We start from the raw sequence: 20549 nt of genomic DNA on the forward strand, positions 1-20549 counted from the left end.
CCCACTTTCACGTGTCACCTTCCTCTAGAGCCACTGCCGGCCTTCCACTAAGACACAGCGAGGCATGATGAATTGGAGCACAAAGACTCTCACCGCTGCGTGGGTGATGAAGCATTTCGAGAGTTCAATTCAATGGAAGTTGAAGATAATATACCATTATTAGTAGTAGTTTCATGTACACGCGCGACGCACGTGATGATCATATTCCGTATTTGAATTACACCCAACCGCCTTTTTCTCCCATGCAGTTCAATACAAACCCCACACGTTCCCGTTACATAAACATCTCTTCCAAAAACGTAAACCCCTCTTCTTTCTCCATCGCGAACACAGATTTTCCATCCTCTTCCATCTTCAACCTACATCTATATCATTAGATTATTCAAGCTAGCTAAACTACAAATCTCGTTCAGTTTCATTCAATCAACAATCTCACAAGCTCGAAAATCCTTGATCAATCCGATGCCATTTTGATCTTCGCATTCCAGTTGCGGTTTTAGGGTTTCCATAGATGGAGAACACGGATTCCGCACAAAGCGTACGAGTTGCCGTCAACGTTCGCCCTTTGATCACATCCGAGCTTCTCATTGGTTGCACCGATTGCATTTCTGTTGTTCCCGGTGAACCTCAGGTGCTGTGTTGTTTCTTTCCATTTTTTAATAACTGATTTCAATATTTAAGATCGCGTATGTTTGAATTTTGAAAATTATCACGGATTTGATGTATTGCTGTGTTTAATTTGATAGGTGCAAATAGGATCTCATTCGTTCACGTATGATTATGTATATGGTAGCACGGGACAATCTTCATCTGTGATTTACGATGATTGTGTAGCGCCGCTCGTTGATGCACTCTTCAATGGATATAATGCCACGGTTCTTGCATATGGTCAGGTATGAATATAATTTTCAAATGTTGCTTGTAAATTGTAATGTATGCTGTATATTTATTAAACTGTAGTCTAGATTTGTTGCGAACTGTAATAGAGTATTTTTTCCTCTCATTTTGAAAGACTGGCTCGGGGAAAACATACACTATGGGCACGGATTATAATGGAGAGGGAACTAGTGGTGGGATTATACCCAAGGTCATGGAAACCATATTCAAAAGAGTTGAGACTATGAAGAACTCTACAGAGTTTTTGATTAGAGTATCATTTATTGAGGTGAGCTACAGTATCATTGGTTATTGATTTTTTTTTGTAATTATCTGTTGAGATCAAAATTTTAAGACTGAAACTGCTAAAATATGGCAGATATTCAAGGAAGAGGTTTATGATTTGCTTGATCCCAATTTTTCTAAAGGAGAAGTAACACCTACTCCAAAGATCACTCTGCCTAGCAGAGTTCCTATACAAATCAGAGAAACGTTACATGGAGGAATAACACTTGCTGGTGTGGCTGAGCCCGAAGTTAAGACAAAAGAAGAAATGGCATCATATCTCGCAAGTGGTTCATTGTCACGTGCAACGGGGAGTACTAACATGAATAGTCAATCGAGGTAAAACGTTGCTAAAAAATCAACATTTTTTTGGATTTGTCGCTATTTTCTTATACTGACTTAGTATGTATGAAACAAACCGATGGAATATTAATAGTTTTGTTTCTATGTTTTGACTAGTCGCTCACATGCTATATTCACAATCACTATGGAGCAAAAGAAGGGTGATGATATCTTATGTGCCAAATTTCATTTAGTGGACCTAGCTGGTTCTGAACGTGCAAAACGAACTGGTGCAGATGGCATGCGTTTAAAAGAAGGTATTTCCCTTTGTTAATGATATGACATGATTATAGGGTTAGGGATAGAATTGTTAAAATACGTATTTTGGAAATTTAGTCAATTAATAATGCCTTTTTGCTGCTAGATAAGTTCTTTCTCTTTGTTACTTAATAATCAATTTATTAATTGATTAGGAATTCATATCAACAAGGGTTTATTGGCACTTGGAAATGTAATCAGTGCTCTGGGAGATGAAAAAAAGCGAAAAGAAGGAGGCCACGTGCCTTACCGTGATAGCAAACTAACGCGACTTTTGCAGGTTTGTGCATATTTTGTTTAAGTAAAACAAATCTTATGCTTAATTTCTTATACTCCATAGCCTATCTTGCCCAGTATATGAATAATTCTTTCAACAATGTAAAATAGTTTACTCATGCATTCATGCATTGTTGGAGTGTGCTTTATCATTCTGTCTAGGATATATAAACATTTAAACAAGTGCAACACGGGTAGAAAGTATTACAGCCACATGTTACTACAAAGCTTTAATTACAGTATTTAGTATAAAATCCCTACAACATTAGTTGATATCTTATCATGACATGCAATTGGATGATGTATATGTAGGATTCTCTTGGAGGAAACAGCAAAACAGTGATGATAGGTATGATGAAAAAGTTGTGATAGTTTGGTACTTTCTATCATTACATGTATTTTCTTACTTGTTTGGTATGTTACAGCATGTGTTAGTCCTGCTGACTCAAATGCTGAAGAGACACTGAACACTTTAAAATACTCAAACCGTGCTCGAAACATTCAGAACAAGGCAACCGTAAGTGTTGCATTCTCTGTCATTATACACTTCTCTCTGTGAGCCGCTGGTCTTTCTTTCTTGACAATTTTGAATTCTCTTGTTTCAGATTAATCGTGATCCAGTGGCCGCTCAAGTGCAGACAATGCGGAATCAAATTGAGCAGTTGCAAGCTGAGCTTTTATTTTACAGAGGCGATGCAAGTGGACCATTTGATGAGATTCAGGTACATCCTTATTTTAGAAAGCATCAGATGTATTCATATATTTCTAATGTCCTTTGATTTTTTTTCTTCAATTTTTCAGATTCTTAAACACAAAATATCCTTACTCGAAGCAAGTAATGCCGAACTAAAACAGGAGCTAAAAAGGCAGCAAGTAACTTCTGAGAGTTTAGTACAACGCGCTCTTGATGCCCAGGTTTTCTTTTGATTCTTTATGTTTTCCCTCATCAGTTATCATAAATTCTGAGTTCCTTGTGTTTTTTATTTTAAGTGCTTGGGCTACACTTAAGGTGTTTGATATATTTTTAGGTTGAAAGAGACCGACTGATTCTGAAAATAGAATCAGTTCGAAACGGTAAATCATGGGATGAGGTTGACTCAAATTCAAATCAGGTTTGACTGCATTAAGTCTTTGTTAATGTGTGGTAACAATTTTCAGAAATGGTTGGATGACTAAAACACGTTCTGAATTGATTTTTAGGATTATGATCTAGTGAAATCTTATGTGTCAAAGATCCAAACTCTGGAAAGGGAATTGCTACATTTGAAAACCCCAAAATCCATGAGTTCTAGCCATCTTGTTGAATGTTCTGATTATGATGACGATGAATATGGGTTTCCGTCTGATTGTAATGCCAAAGCTGAGGACTTACCAGGTAATACATTGGAAAATTAGATTTAGTGAAGTATTGTGGCATAGTGATCTTTTATGAGTAAAAAGTAGTCTGAGAACAATATTGAGAAGAACAAGATAAAAAAAGGAATAGAGAAAAAGTTGAAATGTGATGCCAAAGGAAAAGAGACAGAAAGGGAGAGTAAGTATAAAGTTGACCTGACAAAAGGAAATTTTGAGATAATTATAACTCTTCATTGAGTATTATATCAATGCCTGTGGCTGATGCTAAAAATATTGTTCTAGACTTATTTGTTTGGTTGAAAAAATCCAACTATTTAATATTTAAATGACTTCATGGGTTCTAATAGATACTGCTGCAACATTTAAAACTCTTAAAAAAACGGCAACTTGGTGTCAGAAAACTGCTGCTATGTTGGGTTTAGGGAAGTGCTAAACTAACTGTGGCCTATTGTAGGTAGTCTTACCTCTTACACTTACAAGATACTAACATGTGATCTCATAGTCTCATGCCAACCATTTCAACTGTTACACCAATGCTCTTCCCTTCAAACATTTGGACTTTTTTTTTTCTTATTTATTTATTTATTTACTTATTTATGATTTAGCCTCCTACGTTGTAAATTGGCATTTCATCCTAATTAACAATGGATTTATATTTTTGGAACACCTATAATTTGTTTACAGATGATATGGAAGATGATGAAAAGGAGCTAGAACACTCATCTCTTCAAGAGACGTTGGATAAAGAGCTCAAAGAATTGGATAGGAAACTTGAACAAAAGGAGGTATAAGTTTCTGTTATCTATTTGTACCGTATTGTGGGGATATGATTATCTTTCTGATATGTTTCTACTTTTTTTCCCTCTGGTTGAAGGCTGAAATGAAGTTGTACAGTAATTCTAATACTTCCGTTATCAGGCATCATTATGAAAAGAAACTCCTTGAGATGGAACAAGAAAAGAAAATTTTGCAGGTAGGTCTGTGATATGATCTCTAGGTTCTCATACATTTTAAAAGATAGTGTATTAATAACGTCTTTTGTCTATTGTTGGTAGAAAGAAATTGAGAATCTTAAGTTCAATCTCACAAATATTTCATCCACATCTGATGACGGTTCTCAAAAGTTAAAGCAAGATTACCTTCAAAAATTGAATTCTCTTGAATCACAGGTAAACTGTTATTTGGAGTGTGCAAGTGCTGAATGGCTACTCAAAGTCATAAACTGACTATTTGCTTTACAGGTATCTGAACTGAAGAAAAAACAAGAAACTCAGGCTCAACTCTTGAAACAAAAACAGAAGACTGATGAGGCTACAAAACAACTTCAAGATGAGATTCAAAGAATTAAAGCCCAAAAGGTGCAATTATCTTGGAAAACTTTATACATGCAGAATTGAACTTTTTCTATATCATGTTTGAATCCGAGTTGAATTTGTCATTCTTGCATCTCAATGCTAATTTGCCGTGATTTTAAAGAGCTCAATATGTAGCTTCTCTTTTGGGTTATTACTCATGTTTGATGATTTCTTTTCTTCAGGTTCAACTTCAGCATAAGATTAAGCAGGAGTCTGAACAATTTCGGTTGTGGAAAGTTTCTCGTGAAAAAGAAGTTCTCCAGGTAAATGCACAAGGGACAACTTCCCGTAACCTTATTTTATAACAATCTCTGGTGTTTTATGGAGGGTAGAATTATATTTCCCACTAGATGTTGGTCTCATCTATACTTTGACTCTTACTAGTGGAGGGACAGGGAATCACTCTTTCTAGTTTCTATGGAAGCATATGTGATATGACATCTTAAACTAACGTTTTCAACAAATAAATTAGTTATGAAAGATGGTAACAAGCCTTCTGATGCATATTTTGGTTCATAACCAGCTTAAGAAAGAAGGCAGAAGGAACGAATACGAGATGCATAAGTTGCAAGCCTTGAATCAGAGACAAAAGATGGTAAGTAAATTTAAATCACTTGTTGCTGATACAACCCATAAAATCATGATAATCAAATGGAAAAAGAAAAGTAAACCAGCGTTCTATGAACTCCTAATCCAGAGCTAAGCTCTTAAACCAGAGAGAAATCTCTCCTAACTGTTTTCTAACAAACTTTCTAAATGCCTTCTCTAATCCCTTTCCCCCTCTTTTATAACAGAATATTCCCTAAAATTAAGGAAATATTCTAACTAACTCTTGTTAGAATAAGACCCAAACTCAGGGTCCTACCGGTTGCTGTTGTCGATTTTATGTTGTTCATCCCACTTTTTTATATATTTATCGCAGGTATTGCAAAGGAAGACAGAAGAAGCTTCCTTGGCCACTAAAAGGCTGAAAGAACTTCTGGAATCTCGAAGAGCTTCCTCACGTGAAACTATGGGTTAGGAGACTTATTGGTTCATGTAGTACTTTTTCCTATTTTGTGAGCTTACTAATAACTGAGAACTTCTTTTATACATAGGTGTTGGAGGAGGGAGTGGTCCTGGAGTCCAGGTACTAGTAACTTTATGATGATTTTTCAAGTCGTACAGTAGGATTAAATTGTTTAGTAAACATTGGTGTAGACTATGTATCATAGTTTTGGGCATGCTATAAAGAGTGGATGTCTTTGTTTTGGTATCTGCTACTTCACACACAATTTTCTCTTTGAAAGGCTTTGACGAAGGCAATTGAGCATGAGCTTGAAGTCACTGTCCGAGTGCATGAAGTTCGATCCGAATATGAACGTCAAATCCAAGAGTAAGTGCCTTCTACACGTTTTTAGATTTTCTAAAATCAGCAGGTGGGTGTTTTATTAAATTCATGAGTAATTTTGAATTTTGAAGACTAGGATGTTGGAAACTCTATGCCTTTTATATCATTAAGAATCTGAAAATCTAGGTTATATTTATATTCTCCTTTTTTAAGTAGGCATCAAGTTTATATTTGCCAGTTGGACTGTACATATTTGTTTATTTTACCTTGTATGCATTTTGTATGCTAAATTTGCTCATTATACCTTCTTCTCCATACAATTATAACCTAAAATATGTGACAGCCTAGACTTAATGTTTACTAATTTTCTTGGCTTACAAGTAAGCAACTGATGGTTTGGACGAGGTAATTGGAAATTCTGGACAATTTAAATTCCCTTTGTATAAATTTCTATTGTTTGATGTAATCAGCACTGTAAAGTCTAGTTTGAATTAGCATGTAGTTTATAGGTATTCTTAATCAAAATTTGTTTTTAGTTTGCACTTGTAAAAAATTTGTGGTAAGTTAAGTGCTCATAGAGAAGTTACATAAGAGTCTCTGAAAAATTTACACCTAAAAATGGTTTTCAACATACTAGAAGTTATTGTTTAAAACCCACAGATACTGCAAGATACTTTTAATATTTTCTTTATAAGTTCATGTGATGAAGTTTAATCAAATTCATTCTACATGTGAATGTATGATTAATTTTTTGCATTGAAATCTATAACAGTAACTGAGTTGAATTAGGGATACCCAATAATTATAGGTCAGCTGGTGTTACAGTTTTGTAGCAAGGCTTAAAATCTCTCTATCGAGAATCACTATTTCTGTATGTTTTATACAGACTTTTATATTATTTTTATTTGTTCATGTAGTCATTGTTTTTCATTTTAGGAGAGCTAAAATGGCCGAGGAGATGACCAAGTTAAAGGAAGCAGCAGAATTGATGAGGCAAAATAATACCAGGTGAATGCCTTTGAATTACCTTTTTTTCTTATATTTGTACAATGTAATCTTCAGGTTTTTTCTTTGGCAATCCATGTTTGACGAACTCTCTGATTGGTTGCTAATGTAGTGACTCCCCCATATCAATGTCCTCTGGTGCAAGAAATTCTAGGATTTTTGCCCTTGAAAACATGCTTTCAACGTCTTCCGCAACTCTAGTGTCTATGGCTTCCCAGTTGTCAGAGGCAGAAGAGTCGGAACGGGTTTTTAGTGGCAAAGGACGTTGGAACCATGTCCGGTCCCTTGCTGATGCCAAGAATCTGATGAATTATTTGTTCAATATAGCATCTTCCTCCAGGTATTAACTTGCATGTGCCCATGATTTCAACTATTAGTTTCCATATACCAGAGCTGTAAAACTTTTTTATAAGTGCATCCAATCAAATTACTTAATAAATATTTTTAAATATATTTTAGGAACTAACATAAAAAAGTAGCATCATGTTGTAATTTAATTGGATGCATTTGCAACAACCGTCGGTGTATAGAAATTAAATCTTTTCAACTTAAACATTTTTAATTTAAAACTGGTCTCTAACTACATCATGAATTAAATCACAAGCAATCAAAATATTTTCCCTTTGGAATGACATGGCCGACATTCCCCTCTGGCTTTTTTTTTTTTTTATCTCAGATGTTCACTGCGAGATAAAGAAGTAATTTGCAGAGAGAAGGACATGGAAATAAGAGATCTAAAAGAAAAGTTAGTAAGGCTAAGCTACTCACTTCGACAGTTGGAAATGATAAATGCCGAGCTTACTCATAAACTGAAACTTCAGGTTTGTGTTCGTTATCTGTATAGATAGCATCATTCAGATGAAGCTTTATGTGAATAACATCAATCTTTCTCCTCCCTAAATTTTATCAGATTGAAGCACTATCCTAGCACGTTGATTTCTCAATTATTTTAGTAGTTTATTTTAAAAAAAATTTTCCCATATCATTTGAACTCTGTGGCAGACTGCGGCTTTGAAAAGATACTCAGAATATCCAGGGAATTCAGAATATTCTGACTTGGATGATGGAGGTCACAATTATGACTTGCGCAAACAGGTAGAACTTACACATTAGTATTACTGGCTCAGGCTTTAATCAATGCAGTAACAAGTATATGGCTATCATTTACGTAACTGCTACTTATTTTACCTTTAGGAACTCCAGAAGTCTACCCTTCTACAGGAGGACATGGATATATCCGACGAGACAGAATCAGATGATTGTGATATGGAGGAAACAGATGATGAGTGGAAAGAATCAGGAAAATTAAGAGCTGAGAAAAGAAAATCTAAAAGCAGACTTTCAGAAGATTTCAAAGGCAATTTGAGTAATAGACTTGGAGGTGCACACGGGGAAGGTACATCAGATATTTGCTGTTCTTGTAGCAAAATCTCAGCATGCAAGACAATAAAGTGTGAGTGCAAAGCTATGGGAAATAGTTGTGGGAGTTCTTGTAGCTGCTTAGCAACCAAGTGTGATAACAGAGAATCATTCTTAAATGAGTTGCATGAGCCAATGCAATCCGAAGCACTTCTTGTTACTCAAGGTGCAGAATTACTTCAGGAAGCACTAGCTGATAGGTTTGCCGAGGCAAACAATGATCAAGGCCCCAGAAAACCTCTCTCTGACATAGGAAATACACAGGTGAGTGTTACTCGTAACTCAGCATCTAAAAAGTCAAAACCTCTTTCATATTTAACTAGTTTAATAATTACAAATTAAAGTAGTAAATAGATTTATACTATATTTTAACAATTAAAAACATCTTAAGTTTTTTCTTTCAAAATCTAGTTAAGATTATAAAATATAATTAAACACTTTTATTACGTCTATTTACATCATCTATATTATTATGTAAAAAAATGAAGAAACACACACTTTTCATCAATTTAGTTCATAAATTATTAAAATTAACTAAAAGATATCTAAACTATTCTTCCATCAAACTATTTAGTCCCTATAAAGAGATTAAGTAGTTGAATGAAAGGATAATTTAGGAACCTTTTAGTTGATTTTGATAATTTAATGACTAAATTGATAAGAAAAATGGTAGCTTATAGACTAAATTGCCTTTTTATTCGTTAAAAAAGGACTTGCTAGATACCTTAAGAAAATGTATTAAATGATCAATCTGTTTCCTCCACATCACAATTTTAATCCATAACACAAGAAACTGTGTGTTATAAAATTGAATACAATCAAATTAAATATCTTTAGTTAGGAATGAGTGATTTTTTTTTAATGTGTAATAGTTTCAACTAATATCCTAAAATAGAAAAAGTAAACCCTTCAATAGTCTAATTTGCAGTATACTTTTATGTCATCGCAGGTCAAATCAAATGATCATGGAAATCAGAAAAAGAAATGGCAGAAAGCCACTATAATTCTTATTCCGGATCAACCACCACCTCCCTTGCAACCACGGAACTCCAAATTCGCCAAATCCAAATCAAAGAAACAAATTTACATGAACAACGTCAATCAACAAAATGTTGCTGCCAATACACCACTAAAACTGCCCAGATCTAAACCGGAATATGCTGCCTCTGCCCCCAAGGCAGAGCGTAGTTTTGCGGAGCCAGACTCACCTGTGAAAATATCAAGGAGTGCACGAAAGGCATCATCATCGAATGGTGGCGGGCCATTGTGGGACAGGAATGCTTCTGGTAAGTCCGAGGAATCTGTCAGTAAGGAGCCGGAAGTTTTTGAAGATAGAAGAAGGCCGCGACAGAAAAAAACACAGGAGGAGAAAGAGAACAGCAGACGCTAATTAAGATTAATTTTTTACCCTATTTGGTGTCGTGTGTGTATATACCCAAAAGGCCAGAGGGAGCTAGTTTAATGTTTAGGATCTGCAGCAGACAACCAGGAACATAGATGAATTGCCTTGATTTTTTTGGGGTTTTTATACATTGTTTGTTTAAGCATTTTGTGCTCAATAACTCAAAAAGATTTCAGATGAAAGGCCGGAGAAGCAGCTATAGGTATTTTGAATCACGTCCGAATCAGCTGGGAGATATATTTCCTGTTAAATTGCCATATTATTTTTCACTGTAAATGAAGATGAAAATTTGTATGGTTTCCTATATGACTTGCCTTTATTTTTACAGATGGGTTTTCATGTTTGGTTATCAGAAGGAATATCATTCAATATTTGCATATGTTTGAATGAAATTTAAATTTAAATTTGAAGTTTGGTTTGTTATTTATCTATCTATCTGTCAAGTTGGTACAATAAAGTGAAATGTGCATAGTGGATATCCAGAGATTTCAAGAAACTATACATAGCAGTATAAAATGATGTTGCTTTCCTATGGCTCTAGTTCGAGCTTAAAATCTTTTGTATACCAAAAAAGTATCCAATATCACATGTATAATAAAAGTGAAGAAACTCATAGAGCATCAACTGTAATTCTGATACTCAAATGAGATAGTGTTCCATGGGAAAATGGATGACAGTAATGCTGTTGCAGCATGAATTATGACTGTGAGAGTTTGGAAGTGTCTTAAATTGTTGGTGGTCAAAATTCTTTGCTGCAGTTCACTCATTGATGGAATATCTAAGTTTGGTTTAAGGTCATCTTTTGGTTTGACTAGGTTGGTGTTTATTAGAAATTACAAATCACATAATCATAGAGATCAAGATTTGTCGCATTTTTAAAATTAGCTTTAGAATTTGATAGGAAAAAAGAATTATTATAAATCATTTGATTAATTGATAAAAGATATGAACTATACACATAATCTATCATCTTTTATAAAAGAATCAGGTAACTATACCAAAACACCGTATACATTATTTGAGATTGGTCATGAACTCAATTTAAAATGGAGAAAACATTAAAAGAAATTATAACAATCATATTTTATAAAATGTTTATATATTTTTGTGTGCATTTACTTTTCATTTCTCTTTATAAAAATCAAGAGGATCTTCAATAGTAGAATCTATCTATGAGTTTATTATTGAAGAGTAATTCATATTCAGAAGATGAGCATCAGAAGTTCTAAGCATTAGAAGTTCTGATGTGAGTGGATCTTCTGATGGTTACTCAGAAGATAGTGTTGACCAGAAGTTCTACCTCCTGGGTTCTTCTTAGTTTAGCTATTTAGTTAAAGGGTACTTTAGTATTTGTTAGTTTTGTACTGTTGTACCTTTAGACTTGCTCACGAAGTTTACTTTATTAGGGTTGATGTGGCAAGATTTTCTTTGTATAAATAGCCTTGTAGTAGCTATCATTAATAACAACAATATTATTCTCTCTCATTCTTTCTGCCGTTATTCTCTTTGTTCTCTTTGTCAATCATCTTTATTCATTGGGCACCAACAATTGGTATCTAGAGCTCCGGTTCCAAACACAGCGAAACACGAGTGAACGTGAGTTTGTGTGACTGTGTGATTGATTTTGTTTTAGGGAAACAAAGTTGTGTTGAATCACATTTTTCTTGGTTGTTTGTGGGTTGGGAAACACTGTGTGAGTGTGAGTGAAATCTATTTTTCTGCACAAGTTTAAAGATGAGTGGAAGCAACTTGAATACCAAACTTCCAGTTCTTGATGGTAAAAACTGGAATAGATGGATGATTCAAATGCGTGTATTATTTGGTGCTCAAGATGTTCTAGATCTTGTCACTGAAGGATATGTTCTGGTTGCAGTGAATGCAATGGAAGCACAAAGAGAAGCGATGAGAGAAACGAACAAGAGAGATCAAAAGGCGTTGTTATTCATCCATCAATGTGTGGATGTGAATGTGTTTGAGAAGATTTCTGATGCTATGACGTCTAAGGAGGCGTGGGATATACTGGTCAGGTGTTACGGTGGTGACACATCAGTGAAGAAGGTGAAGCTTCAATCCCTGAGAAAGCAATATGAGAATCTCAACATGAAGAACAATGAGAAGGTTTTTGAGTATATCTCTAGAGTGATTTTGATCACTAATGAGATGAAGGCTTGTGGAGAAACCCTTTCTGAACAAGTAATCATAGAAAAGGTATTAAGGTCACTTACTCCTCAATTTGATTATATTGTTGTATCTATTGAACATTCTAAAGATCTAGAAACTGTTAGAACAAGATTTGTTCTGATCAATTATCTTAGTTTTGATGATAACAATAATATGAATTTTGCTTAAGATAATATGGTACTCTAATCCAATGCAATTTCCCTTTCAGGAAATATATAAAGAGTACGCATAATTCAGCGCTCAGAAGCTTTGTCTCAAAGGGTTCAGCATGCAACATCAGAACATGGTCTGGCAAGACATCAGAAGATGGTCGAAGCAGAATCAGAACATGGGTCTATGGAAGCATCAGAAGAACTAGAGAACAGAAGCACTGAAGTTCTGATGGTATCACGCTCAGAAGCACTTCAAGGTCAGAAGATCAGAAGATGCTATGCACCAAGCTGTTTGACTCTGATGATATTCAAACGTTGTATTCACAAACATCAGATCAGAAGAAAGTACAAGTGGCAAGCTACGCTGACTGACAAAAGGAACGTTAAAAGCTACTAAAGGCTACGTCAGTAGACACAGCGTGAACAAGGCTCGAGGTAGTTGACAAAAGCGTATAACATTAAATGCGATGCTGTACGGAACACGCAAAGCATTAAATGCACTCAACGGTCATCTTCTCCAACGCCTATAAATATGAAGTTCTGATGAGAAGCAAGGTTAACGATTCTGCACCAAAACAACTCATATCAAACTTGCTGAAACGCTGTTCAAATCTAAACTTAGAATCTTCATCTTCATCAAAGCTCACTACATTGCTTTTGTAATATATTAGTGAGATTAAGCTTAAACGATTAAGAGAAATATCACAGTTGTGATTATCGCTTTTAAGAAGCAATTGTAAACTCTTAGAATTGATTACATTAAGTTGTAAGGAACTAGAGTGATCGTGTGGATCAGAATACTCTAGGAAGTCTTAGGAGTGAACTAAGCAGATTGTAACTAGAGTGATCGTGTGGATCAGTATACTCTAGAAAAGTCTTAGAGGGTATCTAAGCAGTTGTTCCTGGAGTGATCAGTGTGTGATCAGTAGACTCTGGAAGACTTAGTTGCTGACTAAGTGGAAAACCATTGTAATCCGTGCGATTAGTGGATTAAATCCTCAGTTGAGGTAAATCATCTCTGCGGGGGTGGACTGGAGTAGTTTAGTTAACAACGAACCAGGATAAAAATAACTGTGCAATTTATTTTTATCTGTCAAGTTTTTAAAGCTACACTTATTCAAACCCCCCCTTTCTAAGTGTTTTTCTATCCTTCAGAAACCATGAGAATAGAAGAGTTGCAAAGCATTTTAGAAGCACAAGAGTTGCGTCTGACTGAGAGAACTTCTGAGAGAGAAATTGAGCAAGCTCTGAAAGCTTCTTTTGTCAAGAGGGGCCAGAAGCATTCTTGGTCAGAGTCCAAGAATAGACGTGGTGATAGATTCCAGAAGGAAGCCTCAACTTCTGATGAGAAGAGATATCAGAATGGAAAGGATAAAAAGAAAGTTGAATGTTACTGTTGCAAACAGTTTGGCCATTTTGCTAGAGACTGTTTGGCAAACAAAGGAAGGAAATCAGAAGAACCAAATATAGCTAGAGGTGATTCAGATGATGAACCTGTGCTATTGATGGCTTCAGAGTCTGACGGAAGATGTTTGTCAGAGTGGTGGTATATGGACATTGGGTGTTCAAATCACTTGACTGGAAATAAACAATGACTGATAGATTTTGACTCTGAAAGGAGGACAAAGATCAGATGTGCTGATGATAAGTACCTTTATGCAGAAGGTATGAGAAATGTCAAAGTCAAAGTGAAGAATGGAAAGACTGTTCTGATCAAGGATGTTTGGTATGTTCCTGGAATCAAAAGCAATCTGATGAGTGTAGGTCAGCTCATTGAGAAAGGTTTCTCAGTTGTTATGAAGAACAATCTCTTGAAATTGTATGATTCCAATCAGAAGTTGATTATGCAATCTGAACAGGGAAGCAACCGAACATTCAAGGTGAATGTAGAAATAGCTGAAACAGAGTGTCTGAGTGCTGAAGGCTCAGAAGGTGATAGTAAGTTGTGGCACAAGAGGTTGAGGCACTTGAACTATAGAATCCTGGGGCATCTAAGTTCTAAGAAGCTTGTACATGGCATTCCAAAGATTGTGAGGCCTGAGAAGTCATGTGAGGTATGCATGAAAGGCAAACAACCTAAATCGCCATTTGTATCAGAAGTTGCTCCAAGAGCAAAGCATGCTCTAGGAGTAGTGCACTCTGATGTGTGTGGACCATTTCCAGAACCTTCACTTGGAGGAAATAAGTATTTTGTGTCTTTTGTGGATGAGTTCACAAGAATGAAGTGGGTAACACTTATCAAGTTTAAGACTGAGGTGTTCACAAAATTCAAGAAGTTCAAGGTGAAGGCTGAGAAGCAGAGTGGTAAGAAGATAAAGATTCTCAGAACGGATGGTGGAGGTGAGTATAACTCTATAGAATTCCAAAAGTTCTGTGATGATAATGGAATTGAGCATGAGGTTACTGCACCTTATACTCCTCAACACAATGGTCTTGTTGAACGAAGAAACCGTACTTTGCTTGATATGACGAGAAGTATGCTAAAAGAGAAGAAGCTTCCTGAGGAGAAGCTGTTGCTACTGCAGCATATGTGCTTAACAGGTATCAAACGAAGAGGCTGAAGGAAATTGTTCCTTTAGAGAAGTGGACTAAAGAGAAGTAAAGCGTTAGTCATCTGAAGGTTTTTGGTTCTGTGTGTTACAAACACGTTCCAGAAGCTAGAAGGAAGAAGCTGGATGATAGGAGCAAAGTGATGTTATTGGTGGGGTACCACAGTACAGGTGCATACAAGCTCTATTGTCCAGAAACTAATAGAGTTGAAGTCAGTAGAGACGTCATTGTGAAGGAATCAGAATGTTGGGATTGGAGAGAGTCTCAACCAACTTCTGAGGTAGAGATAACTTCTGAAGAAGAGTTAGAGTAAGAAGATGAAGAATCTTCTGAAGATGAGTCAGATGGTGAATCTGATTCTGATCCAGATTCTGATGATGATCTAGAGTCTGGTGGTAGTCATGATTCTGGAAGGGAAAACTCTGAAGACGTAGAGTCTGGAAGACAAGCTTCTGGAGATGATCATAAAGGTGGAGACTCTAGAGGTGGTGACTCTGGAGTAGTTGACTCTGAAGTAGCTCAAAGGCCACAAAGAGTCGGAACTATACCTAGAAGGTTTGCAGATTTTGGCATGTTGCAAGACACAGAAGTTGACTCAAGGGAGATGTCACTCAGTATGCCATGTTAGTAGATTCTGAACCAGTGGGTATTGAAGAAGCTCTCAAGAAGAAAGTCTGGCTGAATGCCATGAAAGAAGAACTTGAGGCTATAGAAAGAAACAAGACTTGGAAGCTGACAAAACTTCCAAAGAAGAAGAAATCCATCAGCGTCAGATGGGTTTTCAAGGTAAAGCTGAAGCCAGATGGATCAATTGGTAAGCACAAAGCAAGGCTAGTGGCCAGAGGTTTTCTTCAGAAACCTGGACTAGATTACTTTGAGGTATTTGCACCTGTAGCTAGACATGAAACAATCAGACTAGTGATTGCGTTAGCTGCAAACAGAGGTTGGTCCTTGATGCATCTGGATGTAAAGTCTGCATTTCTGAACGGTCCATTACAAGAGGAGGTATACGTGTCGCAACCCCCTGGCTTTGTGAAAAAGAATAAGGAAGGGATGATGTACAAATTACACAAAGCTCTGTATGGATTAAAGCAAGCTCCCAGAGCTTGGAATTTGAAAATTGATTCATTTTTCAAGAAGCAAGGGTTTCAGAAGTGTGAGATGGAATATGGAGTCTATGTGCAACATTCTGGAAGCAATATGATTTTGTTGTGCCTTTATGTTGATGACATATTGCTTACAGGAAGTTGTCCAGAAGATCTGATGAAGTTCAAGAAGGTGCTGATGAATGAGTTTGAGATTACAGACCTTGGGAAAATGTCATATTTTCTAGGGATGGAGATTCTGTACTCAGAAGATGGTATCATTCTGCATCAGCTGAAGTATGAGTTAGAACTTCTGAAGAAGTTCAAGCTAGAGAATTGCAAAGCTGTTGTTACACCGTCAGAAACGAATTAGAAATTGGATTCTGACTCTGAAGGTGAAGAAGTTGATGCTACGATCTTCAAACAGCTGGTTGGTTCTCTAAGGTATTTGTGTAATACCAGGCCTGATATATGCTATGCAGTTGGATTGGTTAGTAGGTTCATGAGTAAACCTAAATGGTCCCATTACCAAGCTGCTGTCAGAGTCTTGAGATATGTCAAGGGAACTCTGAAGTATGGCATATTGTTTCCTTCTGGGAGAAAGGAAGAATCAGAGTTATTGATTTACTCTGACTCTGATTGGTGTGGAGATAGAGTTGATAGAAGGAGAACTTCTATATATTTGTTTATGTTTCTTGGAGGTCCTATTTCTTGGAGTTCCAAGAAGCAACTTGTTGTTGTTCTATCAACCTGTGAAGCTGAGTACATCGCAGGCGCTGTAGCTGCATGTCAAGCTGTGTGGCTTCTGAATCTATTAGAAGATCTGAAGATTAAAGTGAAGAAGCCTCTGAAGCTGATGATTGATAACAAGTCTACAATCAATCTCGCCAAGAATCCTGTGTTACACGGAAGAAGCAAGCATATTGAGACTAAGTATCATTTCTTGAGAAGTCAAGTCCAGAATGGAACATTAGAGGTTGTGCATTGCAGCACCCAGAAGCAGCTGGCAGATGTTCTGACAAAGGCAATCAAGACAGATCAATTTCTGCTCTTAAGGAATGGAATTGATGTTGTCATCTTTGATTGAAGAATATGAATTAAGGGATGGTATTGAAGAGTAATTCATATTCAGAAGATGAGCATCAGAAGTTCTAAGCATTAGAAGTTCTGATGTAGGTGGATCTTCTGATGGTTACTCAGAAGATAGTGTTGACCAGAAGTTCTACCTTCTGGGTTCTTCTTAGTTTAGCTATTTAGTTAAAGGGTATTTTAGTATTTGTTAGTTTTGTACTGTTGTACCTTTAGACTTGTTCACTAAGTTTACTTTATTAGGGCTGATGTGGCAAGATTTTCTTTGTATAAATAGCCTTGTAGTAGCTATCATTAATAACAACAATATTATTCTCTCTCATTCTTTCCGTTGTTATTCTCTTTGTTCTCTTTGTCAATCATCTTCATTCATTGTGCACCAACATTTATGAGTTTTTATATGATTCTCTAGTGTAATTCGCAGTTTATTGTATTATTATTAAATGTTATTTGTGTACTAACTACTATTTAACTGTAGTCATAATTATAAATATAGGGTTAATGGAAAAGAGGGATCTAGATCCTCTCCAACTTACTCTCTGTTGGTGTCATCCTGCCCTTATCTCAACCATTTATTTATATTCCCTCTCTCTTTTCAAAACAACCTTATCAAATTTATATTAATTGTTAGCCGTTGGATGAGGCAGTGGAGACATAGCTGCAGAAAGAGGCAATTGGTGATCCTTACACGAAAAAGAGAGGAAAGAGATGGGATTAGGTATTTTGTATGTTGGTGAGTTTGTATTTTGTATGTTGGTGAGTTTGGGAGAGAGATGGTAATTTGGTTCATCCCCAATGGACATTCATAAAAATATCCACAACCGGTAGGATAAGAATCCCGTAAATAAGCGGATATGAGTGCGTGTATAAGCACCTTAGTCCCCACTCGTTAAATACCCGCATAATATACATTTATATATTTTAATTTATATTATTATATTAAAATAAATGTCTATCAGTTTCCAAAAATATATTGATGTTAAACCATTATATGTTTAACATAAGTGTTCGTTTATTTCATAATTCAACAATACATTTTTGAGTTTAATTTATATGCACTAACAGTGTAAAATCATTTTACACTGTCATCCAATAGAAAACTAACAAAGTGTCTTGTCATTAAAAGAATTTTTAATTTAAAGTGTGATTTATTCTAATACAAGGTTGTGATTGGTTGACATGATTTTTAATTTTACACTGTCAGTGTATGAACTTTTTTCTCTAAATTTTTTGAAAATATTTAAATATTTTTAAAAACTTAAAATAATATGATATTTTATACTTGATATATTTATTTTTTATTAAAAATATGGGTAAGTATTACATACCCATAGGGCAAAGGTACAAGTGCTAAAGTTGTTACCCAAGCGGGTATGAGTTTGGATACAATTTTTTTCTTCCAACTATCGGTATGGCGATGTGTACTATAGTACCATATACATTCTATGCTCATTGTCATCCCTAGGAGAGACTAGGCTCTCTAATTTCTAGAGGTTGATTTATTTGTTAATTGTTGGTTGTAAACAATTTGTATTATTTATCAATTTAATAACTCCATTGTTGGAAGTTAAATTCTTGTCTTTGTTTCTCTATTCTAGAGTTTCTATTCTTATCTTTTCACATGTTCATCATATCCCTTATATCTATAACTGATATAGTACGAGTTATTTAATATGATGTCGTAAATAAACAATCACAATACCATTTTCTATCAACTGATATCAAAGCAGTTTTGATCTAAGGCAACAAAATTCACAATAGGGAGAAATGGACAAGTCGCAGTTTGACGACAAAAGTGATGCCTATTGGCGATGGATTTGAATTGAGAAACACTTTGATGTTGTGGGAGTATCAGAGAGTGAGAAGTTGCAAGAAGTAAAAGTCTTGAGAAATTATGCTCTCATATGGTTACATCGGTGGAGTTGATGCCATCTACAAGCAAGTTAGAGAACATTAATTTCATATTGGGTTACTTTGGAATTTTAAGCCAAAGTACAAACACCTTCCTATATATGATGAAGAAGAGGAACACAAATTGGAAACAGAGTTGTCCATGCCTCACACATTCAACCTTTAACAAGAAGAAACAAAACTAAGAAATTACGCTCTCATTCAGATATTGGAAGAGAGAAATGAGGAAAAGGTAGAAATTTCAAAAGTAGAAGATGGTGAAAAAAAACGCTCTTGAATGTCATTGTCGAAAAGTAACAAGAGACAAAAGCTTTTTTTTGCAAATTTCTTGATATCAGCAAACACTTTGGTGAACATGACGTGAGTATTGTGTGTGAATGAGGACAAGCCTGTCTAGAAAAACTACAAGAAAGATATGAGCTTTATTCAAGTTGCACACCCTAGCACCACTGTCGCTGAAGCCGTCAAATCTAGACATGCCCTTGGTGAAGGGTGGATTATCCTCTAGTTTCATCAAATTGATGTTGTTAATGCCTACTGCGGTCATGCTATGTTTTTGGGTCAAACATACCATTCAAAGCAAAGTGTATGATCCAGACATAAGTTATCATATTTCAAACTTTGTTATATCCCTCTATTTCAAGTTATGGGACCTTATTGGACAATTATGATATCCCTTGTCTTCACCTTGAAGACAAGGTGGTAGTTTAAGGAGGAGTATTATTAGTAATATGCATTTTATTTTATTGTTATTCAATATTGTTTTTGCGAGAACTATTTTACGTAGTCTAAATTATAAATATTAGGGGTGTTCGCGGTTTGATTTGGATCGGTTTTAAGGAAAAAAATTCATCCAATCTAAAGATAAATTTACTTGCGGTTCGGTTCGATTGTGGATAATATATTAAAAATATTGATCCGATCTGATCCAATTTAATGCAGTTTAATTTGGATTGATTTTTGGTGATAACGCGAAAATGTATCACATATTTGGCTTGATTTACATATATTATTTCCCTATTTTATCTTAATTATGTTGTTTTATGTTGGTATTATGCTGGTATTTTCATTGTTTTAGGTTTTATGTTCGTTTTGAGGACTATTTGTGAAAAGGAGAAGAAATGGAGCTAAAATGACTACTAATTGTGCCTAAAAAATGAAAAATGGGTGCTGAAGTGAAAAGGAGGTGCAAAGAAGACCCAATTGTGCAAAGATGCAAGCCCAAACCACAAAGAATGAAGAAATGAAAATAATATATATATATATATATATATATATATATATATATATATATATAAAAGAACGTGGGCCCCATGTCACATTAATATATATATTAAATATATATATATATATATATATATATATATATATATATATATATATATATATATATATATATATATATATATATAATGTGACACATATATAGTGACGTGAGGTCACTTATATATATATATTGGTTAACTTGGTTAAACATGGAGACGTCCGTCTCCTACATATTAGGGGGCCACGTCTCCTCAGGAGACGCCCGTCTTCTCCCACTAGGTCCACTTGAGACGCACGTCTCAAGTCTGTTTTGGAAGTGGAGAATTACACGCCGCAACGTATTTCTGCAGAGTCAATTAATGTGCTACATTTTAGGAGAAAAAGGGGACTAGCTAGAATAAGCAGTTACCA

General features: G+C 35.4%; 1 protein-coding gene across 1 annotated transcript; it reads left to right on the top strand.

Moving 5' to 3' along the window:
• On the top strand, window positions 1-10253 carry LOC131660930 (kinesin-like protein KIN-4C). The gene is made up of 27 exons (XM_058930293.1): window positions 1-631; window positions 747-893; window positions 1013-1165; window positions 1256-1500; window positions 1621-1760; window positions 1917-2041; window positions 2350-2386; window positions 2463-2554; window positions 2643-2759; window positions 2839-2952; window positions 3066-3149; window positions 3238-3412; window positions 4078-4178; window positions 4268-4366; window positions 4449-4562; window positions 4635-4751; window positions 4931-5011; window positions 5272-5343; window positions 5671-5764; window positions 5846-5877; window positions 6038-6123; window positions 7015-7086; window positions 7196-7423; window positions 7760-7904; window positions 8086-8178; window positions 8278-8766; window positions 9452-10253. The coding sequence occupies exons 1-27, from the start codon at window positions 512-514 to the stop codon at window positions 9890-9892; spliced, it is 3813 nt and encodes a 1270-aa protein (XP_058786276.1). The 5' UTR covers window positions 1-511; the 3' UTR covers window positions 9893-10253.
• Window positions 10254-20549: the final 10296 nt, after the last annotated feature.

Source organism: Vicia villosa, linkage group LG3 (assembly GCF_029867415.1).
Source record: "Vicia villosa cultivar HV-30 ecotype Madison, WI linkage group LG3, Vvil1.0, whole genome shotgun sequence".
In the NCBI taxonomy this organism is placed as follows: Eukaryota; Viridiplantae; Streptophyta; class Magnoliopsida; order Fabales; family Fabaceae; genus Vicia; species Vicia villosa.

What these genes read in the sequence shown, in the direction of transcription:
- LOC131660930 (XM_058930293.1), top strand. Translation starts at nt 512, where the DNA reads ATGGAGAACACGGATTCCGCACAAAGCGTACGAGTTGCCGTCAACGTT. An exon ending in AAAGAATTAAAGCCCAAAAG is followed by an intron (nt 4,752 to 4,930) that starts GTGCAATTATCT and finishes TCTTTTCTTCAG; the next exon opens with GTTCAACTTCAGCATAAGAT. An exon ending in TGAATCAGAGACAAAAGATG is followed by an intron (nt 5,344 to 5,670) that starts GTAAGTAAATTT and finishes TATTTATCGCAG; the next exon opens with GTATTGCAAAGGAAGACAGA.